General features: G+C 37.9%; 1 protein-coding gene across 1 annotated transcript; it reads left to right on the top strand.

Moving 5' to 3' along the window:
- Positions 1 to 441: 441 nt before the first annotated feature.
- Positions 442 to 9,463, top strand: LOC104514015 (probable ubiquitin carboxyl-terminal hydrolase FAF-X; the record flags this gene model as incomplete). The annotated part of the gene is made up of 9 exons (XM_010157534.1): positions 442 to 696; positions 1,912 to 2,123; positions 3,605 to 3,845; positions 4,054 to 4,203; positions 4,303 to 4,423; positions 4,912 to 5,042; positions 5,302 to 5,580; positions 6,770 to 6,895; positions 9,338 to 9,463. Coding segments are annotated over 9 exons (1,641 nt in total), but the record flags the coding sequence as incomplete, so codon positions are not given.
- Between the last annotated feature and the right edge of the window lie 1,115 nt (positions 9,464 to 10,578).

Raw genomic sequence — 10,578 nt, forward strand, 5'->3', positions numbered from 1 at the left:
CGCTCGTTACTGGTCTCCACTCGGAGGTCTAGCCGTTCACTGCAACTCTTTGATTGCCACCATCCAGCCAATTCCTTATTCACCGAAGTGATCCATCTGTTAAATCCATGTCTGTCAAATTAGAGACAAGTATGTTGTGCTGGGCAATGCCAGAGGCTATGCACAAGTCCGGGTAGATGACATCGATTGCTCTTCCTTATCCACCGATTCTGTAACCTTGTTGTAGAAGACCACCAAATTTGTCAGGCACGATTTGCCCTTAGTGAAGCCATGTTGGCTGTCACCAATCATGTCCTTAGTTTCCATGTGCCTCAGCATAGCTTCCAGTAGGATCTGCTCCATGATCTTGCTGGGCACAGAGGTCAGACTGACTGTCCTGTAGTTCCTGGGTCCTCCTTATTTCCCTTTTTAAAAATGGGGGTTATGTTTCCCTTTTTCTAGTCAGTGGGAAATTCACTGGACTGTCATGACTTCTCACATAAGATGGATAGTGGCTTGGCCCCTTCAGCCTCCAGTTCCCTCAGGACCTGCAAATGCATCTCAACAGGTCCCATGGACTTGTGCGCCTGCAGGTTCCTTAGATGGTCTCAGACTTGGTCTTCTCCTCCAGCGGGCAGTTCTTCATTCTCCCAGTCCTTGCCTCTGCCTTCTGTGACTTGGGCCGTGTGGTTTGAGCCCTTGACAGTGAAGAGTGAGGTAAAAAAGTCATTGAGTACCTCAGCCTTCTCTGTGTCCCAAGAGACCAAGTCTCACGTTTGTTTCCTTCTGGAAAGGGCCCAGATTTTCCCGTCTTGGTTTTGCTACCAATATACCTATAGAGGCTTTTCGTGTTGCCCTTGATGTACTTGGCTGGATTTAATTCTGTCAGGGCTTATTTTATTTAACCTGATACCTGTCTGTTTGGACAATTTTTCTGTGTTCCTCCCAGGCTACCTGTTCTTGCCTGGTACCTTGCTGGTTTATTTCTTAAAACTCCCAGTTTTCGTACTTGTCCTCACAAACAATTCTGTAGTCTTCAGAGCTGCCAGTCTGCTAGATACAGCACAGCTGCTTGATGTGGTGCATTTACAGCATTTCAAGCTCTATCTTCACTGTAGTGGCAACAGATGGGCTGGATGCTTCTTTCTTGCTGTAGGTCTGGGCCTACTAAGCGTGCGTAGATCTGTCCATCTGCATATGGTTAGATCTGACATTTCCAGGAAGTGTTGGATTTGCTTACCATGCACACAAGTATTTTGGTTTAGTGTGCTGGTAACTCCTCTGCTCCTGAACTTCCACTAAGAAAAGTGACTACTGGACTGGTTTACTGCCATAGCTATGAATGTTAACGTTCTGTTGCAGACTACTACTTGGAGATGCTGCAGAGTTTTTACAGTGATACTATAGGTTATACGTCTGGGTCAGGAGCAAGGAGATGTTAGTTATTCAGGCAGAAGGATGAGATTTGCTGCTTCTGCGACTATGCCAAATCTAGCTCAAAATCCATTTCTGAGTTTACGCAGGAAAAGAGTGTATCTGGAACTGGCTTGTGTGATGTTGGGAGTGGGGCGGGGGATAGTTGTGTGTTTTGTGTTCGCTTTTAGTGTAAAATAAGTTAATCTGTACTGGATTGTCAGATAGAGATTCTTTAACATAATCTGAGGAAATGAGTGAAAGTCCAATTTACTGTGCAAACTTTCACTTCTGTTTAAGTGTGAGTTTGTACAGTTACAGTTACTGATGACATGCAGGATTTTTGAAGTGGTCAATAAATTAGAGCCATTTATCAATGAAATAAAACAGCTTTATAGAGTAACTTGCTGGCTTCGGTTTGTTGGGTTTTTTTCTTCTTCTTCTACCATTGGATTATCCTGCTGAGAAAATGTTTTTTAATATTTCTTGTAATTGCACTGATTTTTTTAATGTAATTAGGTAGTGATTCACGAAGACTTCATTCAGTCCTGTTTTGATCGTCTAAAAGCTTCTTATGATACTTTATGTGTGTTGGATGGAGATAAAGACAGTATAAATTGTGCAAGACAAGAAGCAATACGAATGGTGAGAGTGTTGACTGTTTTAAGGGAATATATAAATGAATGTGACAGTGATTACCACGAAGAGAGAACCATTCTGCCTATGTCAAGGTATGTGTGAAAATGCACTACTGTGATTTTTATTTCTGTAACTAAATTATTGCAATTGTCTTAGTTATTTTTTGCATTCTAAAGGGTTTCTATTCAGGGAATGCATTTGTAGAGTTTTGAGATTGTATTTTCTTTGCAAATACATGAAACTGATCTGTAGTAAAATAAAAAAATTGAAAGATCAGGCAAATACAGGCATATATGAAAGGGACAGCAGGCCGGAGAATAAACTTGTTTCTGGTGTATCATTGTATAACTAGCACAGTGTACCTTGAGGCTAGGTTGCTTTGGATGTATTTCTTTTTTTGGATAATTATTTAAAAGCAATACCATTCTTTAAGTTAGTATGTGCAAAGCTGCTTTGTTTTTCATAGTTGCGTCATACAAAATCCATCCTGTTAATGTATATCTTCCATCTTTCAGAGTTGTTTACAGAGATGCTAATCTTAATCTGCAAGTTCAAATTTAGTGTTATGTCTAAGTGAAATATTCCGTCTAAGTTCCTCATGAAAAGAAGAAGAGAACGTGGCTTTGAAGTGTATTTTTCTGTATAACTTCACTCTTAAACTTGTTCTTGAGTAAAAACTTAGCTTAAATCCTAGCTATTCCTTTTTTAATTCTGTCTTCCAGACAAAGAAAAAGGATACACTTAAATCCAGTGTTGTGTAGATGTTTTCAAAAATACTTGATGCAAAATACTTTATTTCCTAAGAGAGGAGAGCAGAAGAGAAAACTGATTAAATAGTACAGTTCTAGTGGGAAGAAACTTCCAGCTCTCTGTGGGAAGAAAGTCTCAAAAATACATAAGGGATACACTCAGATTGCTATGGATTTATGATGCAGCTGAAACATATTTAGACATGGTGGGGGTTTGTTGTCCCCATTTTGTCAAGAAAATCAGAGAGATTGCTGTTTCTTCATGATGTGTCAGTAATTTGCAATGCTCCTACAGCAGTTTTATTTTATATATTGATTGGTTAGTCCTAACTAAGTTCTCTTGTTGATCACAGGTGCATCATTTTTATATGGGCTGCTTATTTGATTAGACTTAATTTTTTTACAGGTCTTGTTAGCAAGGAGCTTCTATAAGGAATTTTTGCCTTCTCTTGTTGCATGAGATCGGTTTGTTGGGCCTAAGACAGTTGTTTTGCTAAAAGAGCAAAACACAGTTGCCAGTCTGAGCTTTTTGCACATTTTGATCAGGAAATTACAAGCAAGCAAAAAGACCTGAAACTGCATTAAAGACTTTCAAAAACTCTGTCATAAGTTTAATGCGCTTGGTCAGAGTGTGGCTTCTTGCAAGTGTTTGTGTATGTTATGTTTGCATTATAGCTTGGGCATTCACGAGGTAATCTCATGTTGGAGTATATCACCACGTGTAAAGATTTCCACTTGAAATAATCTGCAACATAAAACACATCAGGAAAAATAATTTATTTAATGAGGACAAAAATTAACTTTATATTTTTGTTTATTTTCAGAGCTTTCCGTGGTAAACATATCACACTGGTAGTTCGTTTTCCAAACCAAGGCCGACAGGTGGAAGATTTAGATATTTGGTCTCATACAAACGACACCATTGGCCAAGTACGGCGTTGTATTCTCAATCGTATTAAAGCCAATAGTGCGCACACAAAAGTAGAACTGTTCATCGGTGGTGAGCTCGTGGACCCTGCAGATGATAGAAAATTAATTGGGCAGTTGAATCTCAAAGATAAAACGGTAAGTGTTGCAGGTTGATTATTTATGTCAGTTTAGATGTCATCCCCCTTTTGCAAAGGCTTGAAAACTACCATGTATGGGGTCACTTATTCTGTGATATAGTTCCATTCCTCCTCCTTGTATTATGCAGCTTGCATTATATCAGAATCTTATTTAATGAAGAATCTTCATTTTTGCAGAGTATTAAAACCATGCTTGTGTTTTTCAGCTAATTACAGCTAAGCTTACACAGATAAATTCTAATATGCCCTCAAGTCCAGATAGTTCTTCTGACTCTTCAACTGGTTCTCCGGGCAACCATGGCAATCACTACAGTGATGGTCCAAATCCAGAAGTTGAAAGCTGTTTGCCTGGAGTGGTAAGCATATTCTGAAATCAACAGTTTAAAAGCATTTTTTTCCCTCTACTTTGTCTTTAACTAATGTTTTTTATGGGCTTTTTTCATGCTTATTTTAAGATCATGTCACTGCACCCTCGATACATCTCATTTCTTTGGCAAGTTGCAGACTTGGGCAGTAGCCTAAATATGCCACCTCTTCGAGATGGAGCACGTGTTCTTATGAAGCTCATGCCACCAGGTAAAACTTAATTTTATACTGTTTTATCTTGTAATATCCTGTATAGTAATTTCACACCTGTTACATAAAAATGAAGTCAGGGGAGTATTTTTCCCTATGTTGTAATTTATTGATACTGTAATTCACAACTGTTACCCCAGTTAGGATTGTAAATGTATTTCCCAAGTAGCTATTTCTTGTCTGTCGCATAAATTTGCATAGTTTGCAGTTGAGTTGGAGTTCAGTGCCACAGTGCAGTTCAGTGCAGTGAAAATGGGGAGAACCATTGTATTTTGAAGTGGTTTTGTAGCACTGCTTTGAAAGGATCGCTTTTATACTGACAGAAATAATCACTGCAGAACACTTCATAGTCTGATCTTGGCTGTCAGTTAAATTTTTTGCAACTTTTCTGATACACAACATTTTCCAGATTTATAATTGTAAATACCACGGCTTTGTTCTGGAGTACTTTTGTTACAGAATGTTTATAAGTTGTGTTTTTATTGCAGATAACACTACGGTTGAGAAACTAAGAGCTATTTGTTTAGATCACGCAAAGCTTGGGGAAAGCAGCCTTAGTCCATCCCTCGATTCTCTGTTCTTTGGTCCTTCTGCCTCACAAGTGCTGTATCTAACAGAGGTTTGTGATGCTTTGCCTCTTCCTTAAAACTGTTCAACTCTCCCTTTGACAATCCTATGGATAACATTATCGAAGCCTAAGATCAAATTCTGGTTTGAAATTAACAATTGAAGATACTTAACAGTTTACTGGATCAAACTGGTGTATGGCCAATGCTGTCAAAGCATTGCTAAGTACTATTCCAACATAGTCTCATGTGCAGTCATCTATATTCAAGCTATTGCATTTCTGTAAGTTACCTCTGTATTTTGTTCTACAGGTAGTTTATGCCTTGTTAATGCCTGCCAGCGCACCTCTGGGAGAAGATGCCAGCGACTTCCAATACAACTTCTTAAAAAGTGGTGGTTTGCCTCTTGTACTGAGCATGCTGACTAGAAATAACTTCCTGCCAAATGCAGATATGGAAACTCGAAGGGGTGCCTACCTTAACGCTCTAAAAATAGCCAAATTATTGCTAACAGCAATTGGATATGGCCATGTTCGAGCTGTGGCAGAAGCTTGTCAGCCAGTTGTGGAAGGCACAAGTACAATTTCACCGGTAATACAAATCTTCCTGGCTGCAAATAGCAATGTACTCTCGTTTTTGTGTTGTCCTCTTTGAGTGAGCTGCGTGTCAAGAACTCATGGTACTTTCAGATAAAGTGGTCTGATGAGTCTGAAAAAGAAATCAACTTACTAAAAAATCCGGTTTCTTTCTGACTCTGGGAAAGTTAGGGTTGAGATCCACTTGCTCTGTATATGACTTTTCAATGTCTTCCATGATTAGTTACAGATAACTTTCTGTTTTCAAGTACATCTATCCCATAAATGCAAATTCTGGTTCTTCTGAGCTGTTGAGTCTATTGAAGGATGTGCCTCTGAATTTCTCGTATCTCCTATTTATGATCAGAGCATAAAACAACAGAACTGACGTTGAGTCGTGCCAGCCCTTTTTCTACACAAAAATAAGACTTTGGCCTGCCAGATTCCTAATTCTGTCCATTGCTTGTAGAAAATTTTGTTAGGGAATAGCTAGGTACATAGCAAAGTTACGTGTTGATAGTTGAAAAGTGTCCTACCCTAAGATTTCTCAGAGTTGGAAAGTGTAATACAGGTGTTCTCAGCTGTGAGAAGGAAACAAACACTCAGGTTTGAACTGTGCTTCAGAACTGTGGAGCTCTGTCAGCCCAGGGATAAGGAGCTCTATACTCAAACCAATACAGAAAGGATAAAAACTTGTCTTGCTGCTGTTTCTGATGGGAAAGTATGATAAAGAACAGGAGGGATAATTCGGAAGAGAATTCTTCAACAGTGCTCTGACACAAATGTTTAACATGTCCTTAACTGTAGTGAACATGGCAGCCATGGTCTGTCTGGACACTATTAGCTATTTCAGAGGAAGAGTCATTGCTTTAGCAAACCCTTTCTTTCCTGAATCACCAGAATGGGATTGAGACGTAGCAATTCTAAACATTCTGTGAACTTGAAATAATCTGATCAAAAAACAAACCCCCAAACCTAAGTAGTTTTAAGCAAGTGCCTCTCGACTACTTGTAAGATCGTACAGTGTAGCATGCAGTGTGTTCAGATGTGATGGTATCCACTTGAGAATGAGGGGGGCTTCTTTTTCTTGGTGTTTGCAGTTTCTGTAAGTAGTTTTCCTTCCAAGATCTTACCTACTTCTATCAAACCCTTTCACGTCTTTCTTTTTTACATGTAAAATAAGTACAAGAAATACTTTTTTGCAGATAAACCAGGCTACGCATGACCAGGCAGTGGTGCTACAAAATGCCCTACAAAACATTCCTAATCCGACTTCAGAATGCATGCTAAGAAATGTAGCAATACGTCTTGCACAGCAAATATCTGATGAGGTTAGTGAATTCCTTTGTATCACCTTTGTTTCCTGGTTTTCTTTGTTTCTTTGTTTGTTTGCGGGTTTTTTAATACTTAAATATATTGCTTTGTAAGACATGGATTTTCTGTCTAAAATGTCATGAAGCATTTTAGGTAATGTTCATATGGTTCATAAGCTCTTAACTGATCTAAAATATTGAGTGAATTGTATCCATTCGCAGTTAGGAAATTCAGTGTCCAATGTCATGAAGAGCCTTAAGTGAACTAGGCAGGTTCTGTACAAGCTTCCTTCATGGGCTGTGACTATTGATAGCACTTAGATCAGAACTTTAGGAATTTGATGTAATAGATTTAAAGAAGTTAATGTGTATCTTGGTAACATTTTTGTGATACTTTCTTCTATTTTGGGGTCTTTTATGTTTTGAGTAACATTCTCTTCCTGCAGAGAAACATAGACAAGGGGAGGGACTTTTAAAATCTTGAGTGTGATTTTTTTTAAATGCTGAAAGATGAAAGTCTCAGATAAGTGACAGTATATCTTTATGTACTGAAAATGCACTAATGATGTAAGTGGAAAAAAAATGGTTTGTGGAGCTCAGTAGGGCTTTGCAAATATAATAGTCTTATCTGTATGGTATGACCGTACCCCATTTGGATTTGGAATTGTGAGTTGTGCTGGTGAATACATTAGTGAATTCTGCTGAATTCAGCAGAAACTAAAGTCAGAACTACTATGACTTTCTCTTCCATGGTGAATCGGGTTCCCTAGTTTTCCACTGTGGAAGCAGTGAATGTTGGTTTTTCTATGCTGTATGGAGTCTCTGCAAAGCTATCCCCGAAACATTTCTCGGGTGTCTAAATAAAAGTAGTGTTGGATTATCTTAATGCTGAAAAGTATGTTAGTTCTTGTGTGCAATTGGAGTGTCCAAAGAAAGCGTGGTGTACTAGACTGCAAGAAGGAACCATCTGCCTTCCAGTAGCGGTGGTATTACATCCATAGGTGATTGTGTTTGTAAAGTCAGCCGGTTCAATTCTGATTTAATTAAATTCCTTCCTTCCACAGAACTAATGTCTTTTGAGGTGAGGTATGAAAAAAGGCTTTTAGTTGTCCTGGAATTCTTTAACAATATTGCTGTTAAAATATTGTCTGTAATTTTCTGAACTGATAAAAACGGTAGTTCCAAAATGTACTGTAGTTTGCCTTTGAAAGATTTCTTTTTTCTTTTAATGTTTTGATGGCCAAACACTCTTTTCAACTGACCTCACAATTTAAAAAAAAAAAAAAGAAAACCCAAACACAAAACAAAACACAATCTGGCATGGTTTTCATAGGCCGGACAGAAGACTACAGGACGGAAAGAAATATTTCACCTTTTAAAAAAATATTGATACTTCAAGATTTTAAAATGACAATGACATTTAAAAATAGTTCTTTTTCTGTGTGACAACTTTTTCTTGTGATGGTGTTCTTGTAAGGTTGCTTTGCTTGTGACAAAGTTGAAATACCTATTATTTTTCTTGCAACTACTGTTAATGTCCATCAGTAGCAAGAGTGCACATTGTTCAGATTTCCTGATGCAGCGAGCTTTATTAGCTAAGCTTTTTAGAGTCTCCTTTCTTATTAAGTCTGACCAGTAGAAAAATTAAATCTGATATTTTTGAGAACTGTCTACCGTCTGCTTTTAAAGATTTCCTATTTTTTCTACTTTGAATATAGACTGCAGATAGGTTTGGGGTTTTTTGGAAGTTGATGCAAGCTGTGCATAATGGCAGTTGTAGTATGTTTCGTAATGCATGTATATCAATAGATACTATTGGATGTTAACTCAGACCATGCCCAAAATACTGAAGAGTGATTCTGCATTCATAAGATCTGTGATCTGTGTTCTTACTAATTGTAAACCTTGTGTAACTTGAATATAGAACAATCTCTTTATATTATAATCACATACTTCATCACCATTAGTATGTCTAGACAGCTATCAGCTAGCACAGTGAATACCATGGCAGGGCGAAACCCTAACATAACTTCAGTTACTTAAAAATAACTTACATTACTGAAGAGGTCAGCTGCCTTCCAGATGCATGCTTGGTGGCTTGATAAAGAATGTTTTATCATTGAAGTTCGTAGTTTCTGCTGAATCTTGCTCAGAATGAGAGTTGCTGGTTATTTATCAAAAATGATCATTTTCTTGTAATCCCTGGTACTTGTAGCATTACAAATTAAGAATCTGTAATATATCTAACATACACGGTACTTACTATTAAAAATGAAATACTACATAAGTCAAGTGCAAATGCTTTTCAAGATAGATAATTTTTTTCTATTTAAGGAAGATTTTTTTGTTTAAAGTTTCTAAAAGTTAAGTTTGTGATAATTTAGAATCCACTGTAATGTTACTTGCAACTGCATTTTAATGTTGGGGTTTTTTGTTTGTTTGTTTGCTTTTCCTCTCCAGGCTTCAAAATACATCCCTGATATCTGTGTTATTAGGGCAGTACAAAAAATTGTTTGGGCATCAGGTTGTGGGTCAGTTCAGCTGGTCTTCAGCTCGAATGAGGAAATCAGTAAAATCTATGAAAAGGTAAGAATTCCTCAGCAACTTCTTTTCTATATAACTGTTCCTTTGTTTACAAAAGGGACAGTGACAACCAGGTCAGGCTTAGAGTGTGATGAGCTTTCAGGTAGGTATCTTGGTGATCCTGTGTTTCGGAATCTAGTGTGTGTTAGTTGTCATACCACAGTTTAATTTTCTATTCCAAATGCATTTTCTCAGTAACTATTTAATTGTAACTTGAATCTGACATCAGTTCAAAAACACACCAGTTCTATAAGCTGCTGTAACATGTTTTTGGCCCAATTAGACTCTGTAACTGAATACAAAGTAAGCATTTCTTAAGATGCTAAGTTTTGTAGTCATCAAATTTAAAAGGTGTATTCTACAGAAGTTGATTTTAAAGTATATGTGCAGTGTAGAATGAGAAATGAACTAACTGATCTGAAAGTAGAACTGAAGCACTGGTAAAACAAAATAACTGCTAATCCTGCATGGCTTTTTTTCCTTTTATTATGTAGATATGTAAAACATCTTCATGATTTCACATGTAGATTGTGCAAATAGTTGGAGGTTATGTATTAGTATGTTATCACACACCTTGTGTTTAATGCATGTTGCTTACAAGTCATAGGAAATAGTAATCTGTATTTTGGCAGTGGTTTAAAATACTTTTTTGTTCTCTAAACATCTTCTCCTGTTCGTTTTACAAAATCAAGTTTAGTGTTTATCAGTACTTACCTGGAAGTAAAAGGGAAAGGAATATGCAAGGAGGTCTTATTCTTGGCGTATTAGCTGTTGTGCTTAAGCCACAGAATCACAGAATGGTTTGGGTTGGAAGGGACCTTAAAGACCATCTAGTTCCAACCCCCCTGCCATGGGCAGGGACACCTTCCACTAGACCAGGTTGCTCAAAGCCTCGTCCAGCCTGGCCTTGAACACTTCCAGGCATGGGGCATCCACAGCTTCTCTGGGCAACCTGTTCCACTGCCTCACCACCCTCTCCTTGAAGAACTTCTTCCTGATATCTAATTGAAATCAGCTCTCTTTCAGTTTAAACCCATTACCCCTTGTCCTGTCACTACAGGCCTTGTAAAAAGTCCCCCCCAGCTTCCTTGTAGCCCCTTCAGGTACTGGAAGGTGCT

The sequence above is a fragment of the Eurypyga helias genome, unplaced genomic scaffold (genome assembly GCF_000690775.1).
Source record: "Eurypyga helias isolate BGI_N326 unplaced genomic scaffold, ASM69077v1 scaffold15728, whole genome shotgun sequence".
NCBI lineage: Eukaryota > Metazoa > Chordata > Aves > Eurypygiformes > Eurypygidae > Eurypyga > Eurypyga helias.